General features: G+C 47.5%; 1 protein-coding gene across 1 annotated transcript; it reads right to left on the reverse strand.

The window, feature by feature from the left end:
- Positions 1 to 7152: 7152 nt before the first annotated feature.
- On the reverse strand, positions 7153 to 22852 carry EMP1 (epithelial membrane protein 1). Its single transcript, XM_082060460.1, has 5 exons — positions 22686 to 22852; positions 11128 to 11245; positions 9764 to 9857; positions 9509 to 9649; positions 7153 to 8860 (listed from the first exon to the last, which is right to left on the reverse strand). The coding sequence occupies exons 2-5, from the start codon at positions 11203 to 11205 to the stop codon at positions 8697 to 8699; spliced, it is 477 nt and encodes a 158-aa protein (XP_081916586.1). The 5' UTR covers positions 11206 to 11245; positions 22686 to 22852; the 3' UTR covers positions 7153 to 8696.
- Positions 22853 to 23626: the final 774 nt, after the last annotated feature.

Here is a 23626-nt window from a genome sequence, read left to right on the forward strand (position 1 = left end):
CCTGTGAGTGCAAAAATAAAATGTGACAGAGAGACCCAGCATGGGAGAAGTTCAGCATAGGTGCTCAGCATGTGTCAAAGCCATAGTCATCTGATTGTGAATGTTTATAAGGGCCAGTGTGCAGTAACCACTCCACTGGCACTAAAGCTCAGCTCAGCCTCCTTCCTTGTGCTGCACTGGTTCAGCTCCAAAGCACACTGGATGTGACTGTGCTTGATTCTTCATGACCAATATCTGCTTGAGGGTTTATGGATTCCGACCCGAATGCCCTTGTTTGCTAGTCACATTATGAAAATAATATGGAAAGGTTCTCCTTGGAGGCATGTCTTCTTTCACCACTTGCTGCTCATGAGCTGCAGGCATGGTGAAGCAGGCAGCTGCCCAAGACAGCAGCTGGGGAGGTGGTGATGGAATGAGCTGACCTCCAGCTTTACCTGTGCTGGCACACAGTAAGCATGGTCCAAACAGCTGATGAGGAAGGAATTTTTTTACAATGAGGGTGGTAAAACACTGAAACAGGTTGCCCAAAGAGGTGGTAGATGCCCCATCCCTGGAGACATTCAAAGCCAGGCTGGATGGGGCTCTGAGCAACGTGATATAGTTGAATATGTTTCTGCTCATTGCAAGGCGGTTGGACTAAGTGACCTTTGAAGGTCCCTTCCAACCCAAACTATTCTACAATTCTGTGATCCTCATCTCCTACCTGGGGGCAGGATATCCCCTCCTTGCCCTCAGACCTCTCTGCTGTCAGAGGAGGCATGGGTGAAGTCTGTGGGGTAGCTGGATTAGTCCTGTCCCACAGATCTTTGCTGAAGTGCCTTCTACGCCCACAACCTTTCCCTTTCCCGTGTCCCAGGCACAGTGCACTGCAGAAACAGCCCAGCAGCCCTGATTTTTCAGTCCTACAGAGGCAACCTGGGAGGTAAGAGCTGAGGGAGCTGTGTGCCAAGGGTGCAGATGGCTGGAAGGAAAGGGAGGTCTCCTCTCTAGCAGCTGAAAGGTTAGGCTGAGGGGGCAGAAGGGGGCACTTGTCCAAAGCACAGCAGAAACTCCCAGAACTTCTCACAGCCATGGCCTTTTCCTGAACCCCTCTCACCTCAGCCAGAGCTTTGATGACTGGATCAAACAAATTCTCTGTGATTTGCAGAATCCTCTGAATTTGAGTGGAAAAACTCACCTTCTATGTTCAGTTTCATTTATCTCCTATTGTTTGGGCTCTACCATGCTTCCACCCCATGATTCCTTTTCCTCCAGTAAGAGAGGCATGCAATTATACAGCAGGGGCCACTGGATTTACTGCATTGCAAATGCAAACTTTGCCTTTAGTGCAGCAAGGTCGTTGCAAATCTTCTGATAGGCACACGGCAAAAAAAAGCAATGACTTCTCTGATCTCTTTGTCTTCCTGTTGTGGGTTTTCAAGGTCTCTACTGGGTGCCTTTGTTCAGTTTTTCTGGCTTGGGTGCTTGAAATGAGATACTTAAATTGATGAGCCTTGCTGAGCCTCTGCAGGTTCCACAGATTTCACTGGCAGCTCATCAGTATTAAAACCACACCCCTGAAAGCTGGTTACCTTAATACAGATTCAGCTACTGGCCTGCTGCAATCAGTCTTCAGGAACCTAGGGCTTGCTCTTTAGGAAACTGAGAAAAGCCTCTGTTTTCTTAAGATCCACTGGGAGTGAAGGGAGTTAGCTGGGAAGGGCCCCCCTCTGGAGTGGGAACTGTGGATGTCCTAAAGAACTGTACTTTTTCCACCTTCAGGTCACTCCAGCATCTCCTCCATTCTCTGCTTCCAGCCTGCTTGCCCCAGCTCGATGCAATTGCTCTGCCCCAGTTTCCTTGACAGTGCAGAGCAGAAGGGGTGGCAGTAACTGCAGGAGTAAGGGACAAACCAGTCTATCTCCTTGACTGCAAAACAGCTTTTGGTGTCCTAAGGGAATTGAGCCACGGTCATCTGTTCAGGCCTGATGGCTAGAAAGCTTTTGCTCATTCACCCATAGAGTTTCTTCTTCCATTTCCATTTGCCCTGTAGGTTTCTTATTGGTGATAAATACTCCCAGGATATTACCTCTTGTGTAGGACAAGATGCACCTAGCATTCTTCTTCCATCTTCTACGTGACATGCCACAGGTAAGCAGGGAACCCCTATGAGGGCTGCCAAGTGAGGCTGGGGCATGCTCTGTTTCTGAATTACACTGTGATAAAGCAGCACTGTCCCGGGCTGGGCATGTCCATGCCTCAAATCATAGGATCATAAGATATATTCAGCAGAGGCATTTGCTGGGCTTGCACTGACCTCTAGTGACAATGTAGGGGACCAGGGTCTTCAGCCACCAAGCAGCTGAAAAAACACGTGAGTCCTCTGTGATGGACAATCTACAATGGTTCGCTCCAGTTTTTGGCAGTATTGTGCACATGAGCCTCTGCTACTGTCTTGGGGAATCCAGCCTACTGCCTGATGAGGGTCTGTCTGCTTGGTAGATGATTGCAACGGATCTCAGGTGTCCCAAACTCCACATGCCTCCCCCCGAGCCACCAGGGTCATGATAGCCTTCAGTCTTCTGAGTTGTTTGTCCTTCCTCTCTATCTCTTTCTGCCTCATGTTCATACATCTGATCCCCCATTTCTTTCTGCTGCCCCATTCCTGCATAGCATCTGATGACTCTCTGGCAGCCCACTGCTTTGGCTAGGCAGTGTCCATACTCCTTGCTTCTGGGATGGTCCTGAGGGCTTCATTCCTGCCTCTCACCTCTGCCGCCCCTTCCCCACACCCTGGTTCTCTTGCAGAGCCTGCAAGCCTTTTCCAGAGACGGATGCAAAGTGCAAGGGTTATGGTTTCTTTGCCACAAAGTTGCTTGCTGTACTACAAAGTTGGCCATCCTCTATGCGATGCACATGAAGCAAGTCCTGCTTCAGAATACTGTTTATAAACAGAAGCCCCCAAAAATATATTTGAGGTGTGCTGACACTATCTTTTACCTGCCTCAGTCTGTAAACAAAATTGATGACAGCTTTGGACCCAGTCCTCAGAGCTGCTAACCGTGCCCTCAAAAGGCTGAGCAGCCTCAGCTTTTACAGACATCAGAAGGACTTGTTGGCTGTCAGCAGCCCCCAGGGAGCCCTGTATTGTCCAGGACCATGATGGACACCTACCATGGCTGAAGTGTGAGGAGCATGTAGAAGCCTCTTTGCCAGCTCCTTGCTCCTCATCTCTGTATCCTGACCATCCTCTCACAGGCCATGCCTACAGCATCACCTTTTCCTTGCTTGGCTATGCTGCCCTGGTGTGTTTATTTATGGCTCTTATGTATGGCTTCTGGATACTGATAAGCAGATAATGATTGATTCAGTTGACATTACCCTGTCTCTCAGAACCACACATCCTCCCACCCTCCCAAACCCCCAGGAAGTGCTTTTACTCACTGAAACAGCTGAGCCCTCTCAGATCCCTCTTATCATCAAAACAAGGCCCAAAAACCTCTAAAGTGAGCATGTGAATGAAATGGGCTATTCTGGGAAGAAATAATCTATGATACACCACAAAACTCAGAAAAAAAGAAAAAAGTCACAACCACCTGCGAACCTCCGAATCCAGGCTTCTGTCTACCCTGAATTTATCTGGAAGGTGGAAAAAGACAGGGGCACACCCAACACCCTTTCTTTTAGCACCTCTGACTGTGCTACACTTTCCAGGTCATCTTTATTAGCGTGAGCCTATTCACAGGGTAGAGCTCCGCAGCATTGCCTAGTCCCCTAGACCTCACTGCGGATAGATCCAGCCCTGTTACCCAAATTCTGACACTGGGATTAGCCTAAGAGACCAGATGAAGAATCTTGGGTTCTCATAAATCTCTACTGAGAAGCATGGCCCCTGTGCTTGCCTCTGGGAAGATGCTGGCTGAAGGCTCCTCACACTGTGGGTTGACCTCTCTGGTCCATGGCTAGCCTGGTCCACATGAGAAGCCTCAGAGGGAGTGGAAAGGGAGGAGGACTGCCAGCTACAGCCTTCCTTGCTAGGCTGAGCAGAAAGGCAATCGAATTTCCTAAGCAGTGTAACGGATCACAAGGTGTATATTTATACCAGAGATTCAAATACTTTGTGTGAATTGTGCAACATGATATTTGTCATCATGCATCAGATCACTGGTGTATCTAATCCAATACCACAGGTCTGACAATGTCAGGAGAGCTGAGCTGCCTGCAGTGGTGTACCTCGTCAACTGTGCAATGCAGGAACAGAGGGCCTGGGATTAAAATTCCTCCCTGGTTCCTCCAGCAATCAACTGGTACCCTGACTGCTCTTATTATCTGAGCAGGCAGAGCTGCAAATATGAATAATCACAAGATTAGGAAGCCTTCTCAATACAACTAGTACAACTGCAGCATAGATTTCTGGGCTGCCCCCTGGGCTGGATGTGTTTTGGGTGGGATAATATTTCATGCTGATTTTGTCTTACTTTCCTCTGTTAAATGATTTTTGGGCTAACTGCACCCGCATGCCTGCGCTGGAGGTATACTCCGGTGCCAGGCGTAATCTAGAATCTTTTACACCACTCATAGTATCATCTTTAATGCCTCGCATCATCTCCCCATTCCTTACACGCTTGTTTTTTGCTGCTGGTGGTTTGTTTTTTCTCTGTCTTTGCTGCAAATGGATCAAGACATTCTCCCACCCTTGGTGTGCTGACAGGAAGCTGCATTCTGTAATGGTGCTGCTGCTTTTGTGTTTGCAGTGCTGTCATCACCCCTTGAATAGACCAGGAGTCAGTTACTTTGCTTGGCCAGTTTTGGCTTCTGCCACTCACAGAGCAGGACTCTGCCCTGAGCTGTCTGCAGAGGCTTTTGCAACACTCCCCTTAACACGTACAGATAATTTCAAACCCGGTAATGCGAGCAGATACTGGACTGCTTCTTCCCAGACTGCATAGCCTGACTCTCTGGTCAGAGCAAGAGTGTCTCTTGCTCTTTCCCCCTTGGCTGTCCCTCATTTTCAGCTCTTTCTGCAGCTCTCTGCTCTCCTTACCTGGTGGTGAGTACGGAAATAGCTTTTACCTGTTACTTTTAAGTAGCGCTAACAAAATGGTCTATGCTGGCAATGCCTCCTTACACTAAGCACCTCCTGTTTGGAGAACTTCTGGTTATCCTCATTCCTTAGGAGGTCTCAGAAAAGTCGGGTCTGACAGGCCTGTCCTCTATGTATGGCCTCCGCTAGCTCCTGAAATTATTTTAGTCAGCATGAGCATGTGGACCATTCGTCTGGTCTGGCTGATTTACTGTGGTCAAATGCTGTGAATAAGTCAGTTGCTTGCCTGTGGAAAATCCCTTCCTCCTCACGCTGTGACCTGCAGAAAAAGGACCAGAGAGGTGGAATCCTTCCTTTGATCTCCAGTGGAGTCTCAGGCATGGGAATTGTTTTGTTTCTCTGCTGCTTCTCTTCCAAAGGTTTCTCATCCAGTACAAGGACTCTGCTGTGATTTGTCCCTGAAGTATATGGGGTCAATTTTGGTCTTGGCCCTTGTAAGACCTGACCCCTGAAATCCCCGAAATGACTCTTGCTGGAGATCCATGACTTTGTGGCTCACAGTCTGTGTGGCACTGGGTCAGTGTCCCTTCACACTGTGTGTAAGTCGATCTTTGAGCAAACACCTGTCATATGACACAACCAATAGTCCCATTTGCTCCAATCCTTTTCTGCTTCCTTTTCTTTTGTAACTGATTTGTTTTTGTTGGTATGTGCTTTTCTGTTTGGTGTGTTCTTTCCTGCCAGTGCCCAATGTAATTCCCTGCCTGCCAGTCCCTAACGTAACAGGACTCAGAAGGTGGTGGTGGGAGCTACCAAGTGTAGAGCAGACTGTCTCATTTGGGATGGGATATACTTCAGGGACTGCATTGACTAAGGTTACCAGATGTCAGAGGATGCAGTGATTTTTCCTAATGGTATGTTAGGGCACCAATCCTTTAAAAGTCCAAGTGGTTTTTCAGGCAAACCAAGCTGCCCAGTGTCCAGTGCCCTTCATATCCTTGCCGAGCTTCCAATGACTATGGTTTCTGGTGAGGAACAGGTTGGCAGAGACTTATTAAAAAATCAAGAGCATTGCATGTGACTTGTCCAGGGCATCCCAATAAAGTCAAGATTGTTTTGTTAGCCTGTGAGGCATCATATTGTCACATGTGATCTCTGCCATGCTACAAACAAGGCACAGATACCAGTCAAGCAGTGGGCATGCTCCTGCAAAGCTCCCCGGCTAGCATCCCCCAGTATTCCCACCTCAGCCACTAGCTCACATCTCAGCTGTCAGTATTAGCTTGCAGCCAGAGAAGTCTTGTCCCTGGCAGGTCTTTGATTACCCTGCACTTCTAGGAGCACCAGGAAGATGAAGACAGCAGGACTCCTGGGACCCCATGAGACCAAGGCAAGTGACTACGCATCATACACGCTGAGCCTTCCCACACCCTGCTGTGTATGAAGTCCTCTGGTGAAATGTCAGCTCCTAAAGATTCATGTCCCAGCTCTGCTCTTCATTAGTATGTGTCTTAGCTCTTCCTAAGATGGATTTACTGATAAAGATTTCCTACCCAGCTGATTCCCTCTAGGCTGTACCTCACCTCACAGGTCACAGGATTGTGCCCCAAGTTTGCTGAGATCTACCTGTGTCCCGGGTTTTGGACACTTTGCTCAAACTCTAGAGCTGCTTTGGTGTTTGGCCAGACAAATCTAAGGAGGCAACAGCTAGACAAATTCAAGTGGACCAGGCAAACACCTTGGTGAATTTTCTCACTTGTGCTGAGTGTTGGTCTAAGACATAATAAATCCTGCAGAATCTTAGGCAGCAGCTTCCACAGAGATGAGATTCTGCTAGACTGTGAAAGTACATTTCCAGGTCTCCTGGGTGCAAAGCAAAGCTCTAGGACTGAGTGTTACCATTGCTAACAGTATCTGCCTGAGCTTGCAGAGAACCTGAAACAGGAACTCCAAAAGTTTTTCTGCTTCCTCCTCCCCTCCGAAATGGGAAATCTCATATACTGACAAGCAAGACAACATGGTAGTTCTGCATCATCTTGAAGGAGTGAGCTTTGATTCAGTGGGAACAGCAAATTCTTCTGTTAACAAATATCTGAAACACTAATGAAAAGACCACCAAAGAAAAGCTCTTTATAATAAAGGGAACCAGATTTTATTTTTATACCCTTAAAGTTAAAAATATGCATTTCAAAATATTTACAATGACTATATGAAATAACCTTTGTTAACGAGACAGCAACATACAGTACTAGAATATCCACCGAACTGATAAAGTCTACATAAGAAGAAAATGTAACAGAGAGAAAAAGAGAGAGAGAGAAAGGTAAATAGCATCCATGCACAATCTGCACCTGCATGGTTTTTTTGTACTCTTTGGCTTTTTAGTTGTAGATGGAGTCACAGGAAGTTTTGACCTGTTGTTCATTATAAATGCCACTTGTGTCTGAGATTCTTTGAACTGACAGAAATTTGTGGGTTGCAGCAGTACCAATGCCTTTACTTTCCTGTGCCAGCCTTTCACATGGGGACCTGTATTACAGAGTGGACTCAAAATCTCTCAGCAACCCTGGGAGGTAGGTATAGTTTTATGGAAAAATTTGGCAGATGCATAAGCACCAGGTTAAGTGACTGGCCAAAGGTTGTACAGCAATGATCAGAACTCACAAGCCCTGTCTCATTTCTCCTAATCTCTCATTAGGGAACACGTTTCCTTTGCTAACCAGTATTATCAGCCTTCGAGATGAGCTGTGTCACAAGGTGAGTGTCTCAATTAATACCATGTCCTGGGTGACAATGTGGGAAGAAAAAAAACCCTGCCTACAGGTAAGGACTTGTCTCAGTAAAGATCTGTGATGTTACAGTGCTGCTACCATGTTCTGGAGCTCAACAGAACACACACCCAAATGATTCCCTCCCCGCGTGTGCATCATTGAGCAACTGCATCCTCTGTAACTAGGAACCCTTGTGTATTTTTACCCCCAAAGCCTCCTCTCTCTCTCTCTCCATCATCCACAGCTCTATATTTGCGTTTCCTACCTGAATCTGATTCAACCATGGGAATGTCAAATAGTAAGCAGAGCAGCAAAAAAAATTGCTACCTTGTTTCTGTAGATATTTTTAATATTAATTTAATCTGATTTCTGTTGTGTTGCTTCTCAATTTAATATCTTTAACTTTCACATATATGCATATATATACGTATATAAATGTAACAAAAGGCCCATCCCGTTTATTTCAATGGAGAAAAAAAGGATCATAAGCCTCATTGCCCAACCCGCAAGGCACACCAAAAGGTAAGTAAGAAGGGCTCTAGGAAGGGAAAAAGATGTAGCCCTTGTTTTCTTTTTGTGGTGCCCTTCAATCATCACTGCTGAGCTTCAAGGTTTGTGCAGGTATGACATAACTTTGCAAAAAGGAGAACAGCTGTCTGGGTCACCTGCAGATTTCTAGTGCAACAGCCCTAGGAGTGCTAGATCAGATGGAGCTGTTTCTCCCTGTCTTTGGTGAAGGAGTTTCTGAGGATTATAGCTTTGTTAGTGATTTTTTTGTGGTGGTGGCAGTGGTGATGATGGTGGCTGTTTCCATCTTTTTCTATTAGCCCAACAGTTCTCTCAGCAGAGCAATTCTTTCCCATTCCCAGTAGCCAAACCTCTCCCCTAGACTCGAATCAGCCTTATTTTTTCCTAAGAACAAGGTAGAGTATGCCAATGACAAAACTGAAGCAAAAGCAGATCCAGGCCAATATGAAGCAGTAGCCATGGTGAGGACTTGGTAACTGAGGCGTCTCGCTTGTGAACTGAGCTGTGTAAATGGAGACTCCAATCAGAATGCACAACCCTGTGGGAAGGAAGGGGGAAAAAGAGAGTTGGAAAATGCATAGAAACCAGCATTGCTTCAAGATTTCTGAACTGTCATGGTCTCCTGAGATCATAATGCATATTTTGTACCATATGAGAGAGTGGCTGCTGCCCATTAGGCTTATTTATGGAGGATTTCTCTTGCAGACATGATGTCATAAGACAATTGGGGCTTGTTTAGTGCATGCCATGGGGGATAAACCTCTGTTAGGAGGAAATCAGTAATAAGATCTGCAGACAGTTCAGTGCTACATGTTGAATCCCATGAGCAGCAGCACTCCGTTTGTTCCTGTGCTCTCCAAAATACCCGAATCTTTTTTGTTGTCTTTCAAAGGTATTTTGCAAAACCCACTAAAGTTTTCGAATGGAAAACTGGAAATATTTTAATTACGTGCAGTAAAACCCAAAAACAAGTCTAAACCAAACAAATAAACCAAAACAAAAAACCCCAACAAACTGACCTTCCATTTCCTCAGTGTTTTGTTTTATAAAAAAAATAGAGCCACAAGAAACTTTTAGCTGTCTAACAACCTTCCCTGATGGCTGTGTGTGGCAGACACGTGTGGTTGCTTGTGCTTGCAGAGGCAGTGGGGCACACACAGAACTATGGCAAGGTGTGTATACTTACAGCAAACCAGCATGATGGCGCCAGTGATGTAGAAACGTTTGCCTTTCTCCAGGGTGAACAGCTGGACAATGAACATAACAAGTGCGATGACGGAGAAGATTATTGAGAGGATCATAAAAGCTTGTGCAGCTTGGAGGGAACCTGTGAACACACAGACACACACAATTGATTTGAGAAAGGTCAGGACTCAACCTTGGTATCGTGCATAAATGTCCTGCAATTCATCAGCACCATGAAAATGCAGATGTAACTTACCCTCATCACCCGGCTGGACTTCCAGCTGTGAGCAGTTCTGGTTGCACTGTAGCCAGAGTCCCCATGATGTGCCATTAGAACTCACCATCCAAACCTAAAACAGGATGAAACAGTCATGTCACCAGTGGGGGGGATGCTCTTCTGGCCTGTTGACAGACTAAACCATAGCAGGAGCAACAGTCACCCAAGTGCCAGGAGACAGCTGAACACATCAGCATGTATGGGCAGCAGCTGAACAGCTGGAGCGGATGGGAGATGACTTGGGCTTCTAAAGCTGGGAGGCGTTCAGTCCAGGCAAAACACCGGGGAAACCTGTTCCCATGGTCGAGGAGGAGGGACACCGCTCAGAGCATCCCCTCCCTCTCCCTCTGCAAGGCGGCAGGAGGGTGAGATGAAGTTCCCAAAATCCGCCCCAGCGGGGAGCGCCCCGGCCGCGCCGCCCCCACCGAACCGCCAGGGGGCAGCCTCACTCCGGGTTTCCCTGGCACCGGGGGAGGGGCGGCTGCCCCCACAGCCCCTACCCTCCTGGCTTGGGCTTTCCATTTGGGCAGCGCTGGGAGCGGTGCTTGTGGCAGCCCCCCACCAGCCCCGGCAGCGGAGTGTTGCCGTCAAAACAGGCATGGGTGAGCGTCCAGTTGTGCAACAGCCTGGCCACCAGATGGGATGATAAATACCCCTGCAGAGCTGTCATCTGCTGATCTCCCCTACTCCTCCTTGTCCTCTCTTGGATGAAGTGTTGAGATGCTGCTGGCTCTGGGATATGGGAGCCAGGGGCGGCAAGTGGAGGCTGCCTCCTGTACCACCCCAGCTGACTTTGTGCTGCCTGAGCACACCCATCCCAGCTTCACAGAATCATAGAATCGTAGAATCATTTTGGTTGGAAGAGACCCTCCAACCCTTAAACTAACACTAGCATTAAACCTTGTCCCTAAGAACCTCATCTACACATCTTTTAAACGCCTCCAGGGTTGCTGACTCATCCACTTCCCTGGGCAGCCTGTTCCAGTGCTTGACAACCCTCTCAATGAAGAAATTTTAAGTGAGGCCATTTCCTCTCATTTTATCACTTGCTACTTGGGAGAAGAGACCAATATCCTCCATGCTACAATCTCCTTTCAGGTAGCTGTAGACAGCAATAAGGTCTCCTCTCAGCCTCCTTTTCTCCAGGCTAAACAGCCCCAGTTCCCTCAGCAGCTCCTCATAAAACTTGTTGTCTAGACCATTCACCAGCTTCGTTGCCATAAGCAGGTGTCCCTCACCTACAAATCTGAGCAGCCACCCGCCTGTCCCTCTTCCAGCTATATGAAGGGCTGGCTACTGCTGCGGAAGGCAATAGCTATGTCTCCAGGGTGGCCTCTACTTACATTGGAAATGGTGGAGACGAAGAGCATGATGACAGTGGCAATGTGAATCACGAAGATACCAGCCAGTAGCACCAACATCTTGGGTCCCTTCTAGGTGGTGTCACCAATACAGAGAGCTCTGGAGGGGAACAAGAATGGAGGGAGGAGGTGAAGAGAAGGGCTAAATCAAAGAATAGCATTACTACAATCTTTATTTACATGCGAGAAAACAGGTTGATCTTAAATCCATTCTGGAACCATGTAGTCACAAAAAAACATTGCTAAAACCTTTGTCAAAATCTGCAAGGGAGTTGCTCAAGAGGTTAAAGAAAGCCTGGAGTAAAGGAACCTGTTTGGGAGGAGATATAGAGCAGGAGTAGTTAGCTTGGGGGCCTTTTAAAAATAGCCTGACTATACACACAGGTTGCTTAAATGGGTGCATGGTTATGTAAAGGACAAATGACATACTCCAGGCCTACACTCCAGGAAGAGGAGTTTTTGCCCACAGGACTCACAGAGGTCAGGAAAAACTTTCTCTTCCCGTTCTCCCTTTTCCTCTCATGGACATAGGCAAGTGGTGTGGAGTGGACTGTGTGTTCCTGAGTGTTGAACAGTGGTGGAAAGCAGACTAGGAGACCACCTCTACTCAATGGCCTGCTCCATTATGTGAAGAGGAGAACCACAACAGAAACATCAGTGGGGTGTTCTGAGGCAGAGGAAGATGCTTGTGTTTGCAATGAAAACTTCCTGTTTCCCTTTTAAAACTCAAAAGCATGTAGATCAGTTTATTACTGCAATAACATTCTCTTATAATGCAAATTATTTGGGGGTTTTTGTTGTGGGTTTTTTTTTTTTTTTGGCTCTGTACTCTGCAAGCTTTTACATTTTGTAAGATTCCTTGTCATTGATGAACACTTGATTGGAAAGGCAAGGCTTTTGGGAGGAGAATGTGCTTTAGATAGCTCTCATGCCACTGTTCATCAAGGCTGCTGACTTCTCTCCTGAAAACATGAAGTACAAGAAACAAATCTAAGCTGTGAGACAGAGTGCAGGCAATTCACACAAAGCCAGCGGGCATATTTCCCCTCCTTTCAGGAATTTATTAGTAACAGGTCAGTACGGCTACAGAAATGAGGCAGAAGAGTTCATTTGGTCCACCCTGGGATCAGTGGCAAACTGCTTCCTAGAAGTTTCACAGGCCTGTGTTGCTCTCTTGGTAGTGCTGGTACTGAAATGGTGCTGAGGAGCAGTATCGAGAATTTGATTAATGTTGGCTGTCAATTTATTTTGGTCCAGGTGACTCAGGTAAGGTTTAATATGCTGTCACCATTTGTACAGGGTGTGGTAACATTGTCATGGAACAATACAATTAGACTTTATGATGTCTTTCACTCAGAATGTAACAAAAGGCTTTGTAAAGTCCCATAAAAGTGGTGGCTGTTTTTTTTTTTTACTCAGTGACTCCACCTGTTCCACTTCTGTCTTTTCATCTCATTGTGGCCACGTGTGGGAGTGTATTCCTGTAAAGTGCTGCAGCTGTTCCTTGCACTGCTTTGGATAGCTTTTCCCAAACCACAGTGGGCAGGCAGCCTTCTCCATCAGTGGCTCTTTATCCAGTTCAGCATTAGCTGATTAGCTGGTGATGAGGAGGAATTCTTTGAGTTCAAGATCTCAAGGAACCAGGTCTGTTAGGTCACTCCTCCCACCCAAACGAGGCAACTCCTTAGAAGGACAGATTAGGTTTGGTGACTGGTCCTACACCCTCAGCAAGAATTTGTCAGCTGTGGGGTTTCCTTCATCTGGGGGAACTCTCTGGAGTTGTTTAGCCCTGACTTGCTGAACATGGGCTGGGCTTGCTTGTCTGCTTTGGGATATCCTAGCAAACTCCTCATGCTCTAGGGCTTGATTTGCCTGGACGGCCTGGTCACTGTGCCCTCTCTTGTCACAGCACCTCCCTTAGTGACGAACTTGTAGAAATTATAGCCTTCTTGGAAGTTCCCCTCTGACTGCAGTGACAGTCATTTCTGAGTTCAGCATTGCTAAAATACACATTCACAATACATGCGGGCTACCCATGAACACACCAGACGTGAGCATTAAACCCCTTCTTTCCACTGGCTGCAAAAGGAACGAGGGTTTCAAAATGCTGGATGGCAAATGGTATGGATATCACCACTGTACCTTGAGCTCAGAAACTATTGCTGTTGCCATAACTAAGTAAAGTATCTGCAGGAGTTGCCTTGAATACAGCCTTTGAGTGAAATCTTCCCATCTCTTTGAGTACTTGTCATCCTTTTTCCTGATTACCTTAGTTCTTACACAAACTGTAACAAGTTCTCTTGCCACCACAGTGTATTGGTATGCACACACCAAACTATGGCAAATTTGCCTGCTATGAAATTTGCCTTTACTGAACAGTGGCTAAACTTTCTTCTTTCTTAGATGGATGTATTTTTCCATGGTCTCTTTAAAAATGAATACAGTAAGTTTTTCACCATTTAATTTTGAGGACCTTCAAACAAGCCCTGTACCTGAAAGAATAAAAACCTCCTTTCATGACACCTAGGGCGCAAGAACAGTCCTTTTAAATGCACTTTCTGTTTGCATTCAGAAATAAAAATGAGAGATAAATGTTACTTTTCAATGTAAAAAATAAAACACAAAACACCACCCAGAACTTTGACCAATAGGCTAAGAATAAAACCAAATCCTTTATTCCCTTTGCATTTTCTGCCCTGTTCTCGCACTGCTTGAGAGCACTGTTAGTTCAGGTGCTTTCAGTGCACAAACTTCCTGAGAACGTCAGCACCTCTCCCTGGATACACATGTTATCAAATGCAAACTCCTCCAGGGATATGGGCTCACAGCTTAGTTTTGATTCTTTTTAAGCTAAAGCACAAGCCTCCCTCTCCATTCACTTTCCCCTTCCTTCATGTCTCCCTGCCTTTTAAATAAAACACTAGAGAACAAACCCAAAGGAGCAGTGGGTGAACTAATGGCATTAAAATAGTGTCATCTCTGACGGTACAGCACAGACTTTTCCTCACAGTAGACAGAGGAACTGGCAGACCGTTGCTGACTGACAGGACACTCTTTCCATTTGCTAAATGTGAGACATCTTTCTCTGCTACAGGGTGGGGTCACATTGCTGGAGCAATAGGACACCATTGCATGCAAATGCCTTTTATTCCATTCTCCTATCTAAACTGCAGCTGGATTTGGAGCTCCTTAGGTTCTTCTTGGGCTGTGACTCAGTCTTAGCCTTCCTAGAGCTGCCAGTTTTTTCCACTGACTCACCCCAGATCTCTCAAAACCACAATTATTTAACCCTGCCGCTGTTCAGGACACACTGTCAGTTTTACGACTTCTTCTGAAGAACCAGTCAAGGAACCATGTTGTCAACCCTGCCTGGAGCCTCCTGGTATGTCTTCCCAAAGAGAGACCCCAGTTAAGCCAATAAAAACAGGGTTGAGACATAAAAGTAAATTACTATTGAAGTAGGACAAGCTGGTGGGGAAGAAGGTCATGCACCTGCTGAACAGCCTGTGTGAGTCAAAAGAAGATCTTTCACTTATGACAGCAGAATGAATTTTCCTGGGATGATGAATGAAGACAAATAACAAGCCACACCAACAGTAACCATGAACAACTATTACCATAGCAGCCTTAAGCACAAAAAAAGGCCTACAGATAAGTGTGAAAGACTCTTATCTGTGTAGAGACTATTTCTCTGGCCATGCAGGAGTACCCATACTGGGGAACAACACACAGCTCTGCTGCACCCTAGTTCAAGTTCAAGCAGGCAAGCACTACCCATTAAAACCTAAGACACAGTCTTCTCATGCAGACAAAGTGTAGCCACCCATATCGCACCTCTGTCTACTTAAGTGTTTTGGATCCTTCTATCTGGAGGGCAATCTGGAGAAGTGAGTCCTTGCCCTTGGTTTGCTGCTTAGCAAAGCATCAGGATGGAATGCAAAGTGCCACTTGGAGATACGGCAAAGGCCAACAGTATGGTTCCTCAAATACAGGGAGTGCATTCCTCAAGAAGGTAAGACAGATTAGGTAGTGGTCCTTTGCTTCTAGCAGAAAGTGCACTGCAGTGAAAGGAGCAGAGGGGAGGTGTACAGCATGTTTCTGCAGGAATGATCGGGTTGTTTGGGGTGAAAAATCAGAGCACTCTTAACTAAATCTGAAATATTTCAGATCTGGAGTACTACTAAAGGATGTAGCTCATCTGACTTCCATTCACAGTCTCCTCTGTGGAGAGTTCCTGCTTGGGACTGCCTCTCCCAGGATGAGTGGGTGCGGTGTACTGTGAGAGACACTGGCTGAACGGAGAACTCAGTCAATAGCCTATAGCAGTGTCTGGGGAGCAGAAGACACCTACATCACATTGTTTGTGAGCACCATGGTGACCGCTTGACTCCTCTAAACTCAGGTTTTCAGCTCAGGTCCCTTGGGCTTGATATATTCATTTTTTTCCACACGGGAAAGATGGGAAAAAAAGCAAATGCTTTTGGCCAGAATGTCAACAAAAATTTCCACAGATTGAAAGCAACTGAAATGAAAGAAATTCTGCCTTCCACAACTGCCACCACAGAATATAAGGAATGCAGTAGTAAGTCAGACCAGTGGTCTGTCCCAGCCAGTATGCTGTCTCTGATGGTGGTAGTAGAAGTTCCAATATACAGAGAAAGCACATGAACCTGGCCATTGTTTGAGGTGGCACAGAGCCAGACCAGGAATACTGGTGATTCAAATCAGGGCCAAGGCCACTTGAAGAGAAAGGAGAAAATTGGAGAGGATGGGACAGAACATAAAATGTGTTTTATATTGTTTGAAACAGTTACAAGCTGCTACCTCCATCACTGGTACATTCCTCAGTACGTAGTCAACCTACAAATAGCAATGCTGCCATAATGCTGCCATGGTACTGCCAGTAAGATAAACCCCAGAGTGGGACAAAACCTTCTGAAAAATGTGTAGATCTGCCTTTTGACTGAGCTGAGGCCCCGACTGCATCTTAGCCCTGCTACAACTGCATGTCTTGTCATTGTGTGTGATATGGGCAGAAGTGCTCATCATGCCCAGGGTCATTTGGCAGGATCCAAAGATGTGAAGATCTCTGTGGTATTCTGGTGGCATGGTGACTTTGGACCTACTACATTGTTACTAGAAAACTAATGACAACTTTAAGCAACGACAGGGGAGGATCTTTTTGCTTTCACCCTTTGCTCTGTTTCTTGCTTGAGATTCAGCTGAATCCAGAGTCATTGCTGACTCCAGAGTCCTTGCTGACTCCAGACTTTTATAAACCATTGTACGCCAGCACTGCTGTTGGCAACCTTGTCTTGGTAGACTGGCTTGACTCAGTTTGCAAGTCAGATGCTTTTTATAGACATGTGGATGAGTAGGCTGGTGCCTCTGGAAAGAGATTTCACGTGTGGGGAAAGGGTTGGGCAGGAGGTGTGCGTGGGCACACGGAGACCTTTGGAGCCTCTGGTTTATGGCAGTGAGAAGATTTTTTGCATGCGTAGGTGGTGGCTGTGGTGACCACAAAGGGTACAGCAAGGCTGAAAAAGTAGCAAATTAAAGTTTTTACAATGAAGGTGCTAAAATACTGGCACAGGTTGCCCAGAGAGGTGGTAGATGCCCCATCCCTGGAGACATTCCAGGCCACCATTCCAGGCTCTGAGTAACTTGATCTAGTTGAAGACGTCCCTGCTCATTGCAGGACTATATGAGCTTTGAGCGTCCCTCCCAGCCCAAACTATTCTATGATTCTATGAAATCATAGAGCAGCCTGAGGAGCTACAACTGACAATAAGCTTTAAGTAAGTGAAAGATTTCATCCAGTTCTTGGGAAATGTTTCCTGGCAGTATGGTCTCCAAGGGATCAGGAAAATTGCCTTCACAGGGGAGCTGGAAAGCCCCATCATGTAAATAATTTATTGTGGGACCAGGTGCAGTCCTTTACAATCTACCCTTAGTAATGAACCTCCACTCGCTGAGAGATGCAAGGGGAAGTCACAAATGATGACATGCAAGGGTTTTCCAGTTCTCATGCTTGTGATTCATATAGGAGTGGAGGAATTATCAGAGCTCTTAGGACAGACAGTGAGAAATTGGCATTTTCTCCAGAAGAAACCACCCTCGAGCACCCAGCCATGTGACAACATCAACTGAAACTCCAAAGCTCACTTGTAGTAGGAAGGGGAAGAGATAGCTGCCTGGGGCCTGGCAGGCAGCCAGCAGCCGCTTCTGGAGGAAAACACTGTCACTCCTCACACTAGACACACCAAGGAAGGGCTGGGACTAATGGGGTGGGCAAGGGTACCTCAGAGCTAATGGAAGCACAGAAGAGATCCTCTGCATGTTTGGAGGTGTGATGGGGAGCACCCTCACCCGTTATGCCTTGAATGGTCCCTGAGTGGGTGAATTAGACACAGGAGTCGCTGGGACTTGCAGGGGTTCAGACAAGATGCCGAGATATATGAGAAACGTTTGTGGGAGGGAGGGCTGACAGTCTGGGCGGTGATGTGGTATGTGTAGGACTGTGCATCTGCAGCTCTGCACGGCTCCCTCCCTAAATGGGAGTGTGCATCTGTGGTTTCCCCGTGAGCAGCGCTGAACCGTGTGTGTGTCTGTCTGCCTGCATGCTTATGCATGGTTTTCTTATGTGTGTGCATGTGTCTGTCTGTGCGACTATGACACTGACAGTGCCCATGTGGGAGAAACTATCTGACAGCTCTGATGGGAAAGTTAAAGTTACAGGGTCTTGTGAGCAAAAGTGCACAGATTGTTTTTTTTTTGTGGGACTTTCTACTTTTCCTCTTTGCAACAACCTTTAGATAGAGGTGGTATGTCCATGGAGCCCATATCAGCTGTGCTTTTATCTGCATTTTTAAATTAAAACTACAATTCTCTGATTTACATACACTGTAGCATCCGTCTCTCTCAAGACTGCAAAACCTCTGAACATGACATTATAGCCTATGAGGTCAATGCAACTTAGGCATCTAAAGAATCGCAGCTTTTTGGGTCAGTCTGCCTCCAGGATGTCCTTGTTCCTGCAGGCCAGCTTAGAAAAGACTGTGCAGAATTAAATTGCAAAATTGTGAGACAGCTCTTTCTTTCAACTCACAGTGCTCAAGTGATGGACTGGGGGGAGCAGGAACATAAGTATAAAGCAGAAGCAAGAGGACGCTGCACAGCCTGGAGTTGGTTGGTGCTCTGTGTGGGGTGGGGTAAAGGTGGTTGTAAGGTAAAATGCCCCATCTGGCTTTAAGAGGGCTTCTTACACCTGTGGTTAGTATGGGCTAAGAGAGTTGTCTAAGGATCATTCCAGCTCACGTTACATGTGGAAATGGTTTTCCACAAGGCATCAGGAGCTGCCCTTGTCAGGACACGCCACGCTGGCCTGGCTGCAGCTGCTGGAGGCCATCTAGCAGGCAGGGTGGCTTAGCTGCCTGAGCAGGCATGACCAGCAGCTGTGTCAGTCTCGGAGCCCAGCTTTACTTCAGCAGTGGTCCACATTCCTGGAGCTGGTCTTCAGCAGCGCCCTAACTGGCCCGCTCCCCCTGAGCGTTTTGCAGCACTCCCCTCTTGTTCCCATGTCTCTCTCTCATTGACCTTCCCAGAGGCTTACTGGGGCCTTTAAGTAACAGAGATGTCTCCCAGGAATGAGAAGAATGTGGATGCTGGACCCAGTCATGGCAACTGCTTTTACAACTCCCCTCCTTGAGCAGACTCTGCCCTGTGAGGGCAAAAGGACGGCAAAGGCCCTCACCACAGATTTCCTCTAAACCAAACATTGCCAGGTGGCCTCACATTGCAAGAGCTAAAACTCTGGCATGAGTCCCCGCTCACCTGCTGTCAGCCATTTCAGTGCTCATAGTTCATTCCCTTTCACTGCATGGCAGGGGATGGCCTAGTCCCAGACCTGTCCTTGGGCTCTCATAATGGGTGTCTTCCCATGTCTGCCGTGCAGACTGGTTTTCATAGGGGAAGAGGGATAGTTCTTAATTATGAGCGTGGTGAACGAGTGACTCCCTTGGGGAACATGTGTTCTGGAGCTGAGTTGACCTGACTTGTCCCTCTCTACCATGACAAGGCATCGGCTTTGTTTTGTCTTACTCAGAGAGCAGCTTCCATGTACTCTCTTCCCTGCTGCAAACAGTTCAGGAGGAGGAGGGTGTGTGGAGTTGCAAATTTGCCTAGAATTTCCTTTGTTCATTGTCCAGCTATTCTAACACAGGAGATACTTTCCAAAATTCTCCCAGCGGGGTTTGAAGAAATCATGCTCCAGATTGCAGCCCCCAGACATGCTGCTTTGGTGCTCTCCATGCGGTAAAAAAGCAGAAAGCAGTTTAAGAAAGGAGTCACTCTAAATTTCTCTCTGAGCAGTTGATAAGGGCACCTGCTGCTGGACCCTGTGTCCTATTGTGGGATGACTCAATGTGGACTGGCTCTGACAGGGGATCTGTATAGTCACATTCCAGCTGGTGCTTCAGCATGTTTCTTCCAGGCCAGTGTCACAGAACTGTGGCCACCAGTTAGTTACCAGTCCTGGCAGGGGCTGTCAAAAGAGCAGAGCCATGGAGAAGAGCCTCCTTTTCTGTGCAGAAAAGACCCACTAAGTATTAAGCATCCATCTTCAGGCAGGGAGATAGGAAATCCCTTTATTTGCCCTCCCTTTTGGAGGTGTAAAAGAGCACCTCTGTGTCCCTTCTCCCTGCCTTGATGGAAGGGTAAAGAAATCTCACCTTTTAGCTCTTTTTCATTACTTTCTTTTCAAGAGAGCAGGAGGAAAGAAAAAATTTAGGAGTGCCATGCCCTGCAAGCCTGCCCTGTGTTGGGTGACAGTGCTGTCACCTCCTTATTGAAGGGTACATACACAGGAGCCCATTGAGATTGAAGGGGTGTAGTGGTGCTATTTCTTGCCTTGTCAGGCACTTGAGTATCCAAGGGCAAATCCCAGCCTGGCATCAGGTGCCTCCCCCTTCACCACTGGGTGTAGCACTCGGTGAAGAGAGCATCCCGTCCAGCAGCCAGCAGGAACTGGGGGGTGAGAAAGTAGAAAAGTCGCAGGCGCTGTGTGGGGTTGATGTGGCCTGTGAACCCCTGTGGGAGTGGGCAGGGCTAAGGATGCAGCGTGTACCCTGCCACCCCTCCTGCTTTTTCTCAGAGGAAACACAAGCAGGCTCAGGCTGTGTCATGTGGCAGCATTGCAGCTTGGTGGGTGATAAACAGAGAGAAGGATTCGTGCTTGCAGCAAATCTGCCCTATCTCATTACAAACAAGGCCCCGAGGTGGGTCTTTTACCAAAAAAAAAAAAAAGCAACACAAAACCAAACACTGGCTGTTATCAGCAGCAGATCTCCCAGAACCGTCTCAAAATACAACCTCTGCTCCACCCCAGGCCACCAAACAGTAATTCCTGCATGCACTTGCATTGCTCGCACACTGCAAAATTCACAGACCACTGGCTAGGCCAGCCGGGCCGGTTTTCCAAGCTCAGGGCTCTCTGTCCCCAGCAGGCTACTGCGGAGCACTAGCAACCCTGCAGCTCTGAGGCACCCACTCCAAAACTGGGTGTTTCTCCACAAGATCCCAAGTGGCTCGACTGCCTCTCTCTCAGATGTCTGCCTCGGGACGGCACGTGCCTGGTGGAGATGCCCAGCTCCCTCTCACATGAGGGCAGCCTGGATGAATGGCTCAGACTGCGTGCCACGTGTGTGAATGGTTAGTCACAGCGGGGGGAGCTTCCACGGAGGCCTCCTGGGAGGAACTCCTTAGGTGGGTGTGCTGTGTCTCGCATGAATAAGCTCCATTTCAGGGTGTGCTCCCAGGCACTGCAGTGATAGTAAAATACTCCAGTAGTGATCCTTTTCCAATGTGATCCCCAAGCGAGCAAATATAAATAAGCTGCCTTTAAGCCTGCACTCTCTCAGCGTACACAATCCCCAGGTCTGGCGGCTGTATGAGGTGGGCTGGGTGGAGGCTGACTTACAGACTTGTTATCACAGGAACAATAGCTAATGGGCTCCCTGATTTCACACTCTTCATGCCCAGCTCCCTTTTGTGTGTTTGCTCAGAAAAGAATCCCACTCTGTCCAGAAATGTCAAGTGGGCAGGTCCCGAGCAAAGCTGCTCTCAGAGGTACCTTGAAGAATTCAAAGCTTTTGAGTGAAAGTTGCTCTGTGGCCATAACATTTATTTATTTTTTAATTTTGCAAACCAATTTCTTTGCTAATCATGCTAAATGACAACTTCTGAAAATGCTTTCTACCCAGACTGATTGCTGACTGCCCTGGAAATGCTCGCTGCCTCAGTCAGCTTCTCTACCACTCATACACATCTGCTTCTCAGGCAGGAGGCACCCCTGCACCCCTGCACAACTGAGCTGCAAGAAATATGGCCAGGGAGCACATAGAAATTCACAAAATCCATCCTTCTGCCGTAGGGCTAAGGTCAGATCAGCTTCTAAGCCATTCATAAAGTAACTGTCCACAGCACTAGCCTGAGCCCCAGCCATTCCCAGCCAGACTGGGCTAAATACTGTTTCGCTCTCCTTCAGACCCATGAAACTGTGCAGGGGCAGGCTGGGTTCCTGCAACAGCAACCAAAAGCTAGTGCCAACAAACTAGCTTTGCTGCAGTCCCTTTCTCAGACCTCAAAACTAGTTTTGACTGCCGGATACAAACCATAGCAGACAGATGAAGTGAGAGAACTGGTGAAGAAGAGGAGGGAGGGAAGGGGTGGTTGCATGGAAAAAGGCAGGTGAATAAGGAAAATTGCCAGTCTCTGCCATCCTACACTTCCCATCAACACCTTCCCCCACCACACCCCACCAGGCAGCCCGTGGTGCTTTTAGCAATTCCACCCGCTCCCTCACCTCGCCTCTCAGCGCTCCCCACTCCAGGGTCTGCGCTGCCAAGAAGGCGTAGCATGCATTTCTACCCATCGCCTGGCTTTTCTTAAGAAATGGGGCTTGGTTTCTGTCTCAGAAGCCGAGAACCAAAAAGAGACCTCCTCTTCATTGTACCCCATTGTACCATTGCACCTTTGGGACCTCTCTGACTTCACTTGGAATGATTGTTCCTGTTTTAAATTAAAGCTTGGCAAACTACTGATGGAGGGGAGAGACACATAAAAATGTGAGCGGGAGCCAGAAATGCTGAACCAGCAGCCCTAAATTCAAGCAGGCGTTTCCCCACATTTGTAAACAATACTGATTTAAAAGCATGTGGCAGCTTCTATGCCAGGGCTGGCTCAGGTTGGGCACCCTGTGTCTGCACTGTGGGTGCACATGCCCTGGAGGCAAAAATATCATTGCTGCTGCCGTCACCCTACAGTTGCAACCAGGGCATCTTGCAGTGTTGCTTTGCCCCGCAATGCAGCTGGACTTCAAAGCAAAAGCTGAAAGTTTAAGGTGCATCCCGTAGGCAGCTTGTGTGCCAAGGTGAAGAGAAGTGGCAGAACAGAGGAGAAAAGCAGGCTGGAGCTGCTGGGCGAGGGGAGCAGCTACCAGCGAGCGAGAAAAGTTGCTGAGGATTTTCGAGAGCAGCTCTTACCGTGCGGGCTGGGGCTGGTGCCGGCACCTGTGGGAGCAGGAGCGTGCTGGGCTGCAGCGCTAATGTCCTGGAGCGCGGAGCTGGAGTGAAGGGGAGTGACCTGCTGCTGCTTTAAGTTTCCTCCAGTGGTGCGGGAGGGTGGTGTCTTTCCACTCTGTTTTAACAGGAGTTACTATGAATCAGTCTGCCTTTAAAAGAGAGGGAGAGGGGGGAAAAAAAAAATGAGTTACGCCCTGCTTTGTTGGCAAGGAGTCAAGAGTCTCTGGGAGGAAACCAGCGATTCAAAGAAATCTGTGTAGGGCTGTGTCTGACTCAGTGTGCAGTACACAGACCACAGCCTGGAAAAACGACTCACGCTCATCCAGCTGAGTAATAGAGGCTCACAACAGCATCTGTTTATAAAACTGAACTTCTGGTTGTCATAAAAAAAAATGTATAGTTACAAATGTGGCAACGGGACTTCAACAATACTCAAACAAACAAACAACTGGTTGGCAGGGGGCACTGTGATGCTGGGTGAGTCACTACTTCCCCTCCCCATGCTGCACAGACAGAAGTTACCGAGGTTGGTGGCACAGGGGAATACAAATCGGACCTGTGGGGTTGGCATGCACAAGACTTTTGGGAATATACCAAGGAGCAGAGATGCTCAAAATGCAGCTCTGGCCTGGTGGTGACTCTGGAGCAAGTTGGCCAGATGGCAGTGGTTTGCTTCCACAGAAGCAGAGCAGGCAAGGAAGATGGATTGAGAAATTTGTGATTCACAGTTTTCTGAGGTCAGCATTTCTTGTCATCTCAAAGACCTCTAAAAATAGATCCTTTACATTGCAGAGAACTGACTGGTGTAGTTGTTTCATGGATGCAACAGGCAAGACTGAGTGAGGATGTGCTTGAGACGTGGATGAAGGGAGAAATAGTTTGTCAGAAAGCATCTGGGTTAA

This window comes from Streptopelia decaocto (assembly GCF_964273445.1).
Source record: "Streptopelia decaocto genome assembly, chromosome: 1".
NCBI classification, from domain to species: Eukaryota; Metazoa; Chordata; class Aves; order Columbiformes; family Columbidae; genus Streptopelia; species Streptopelia decaocto.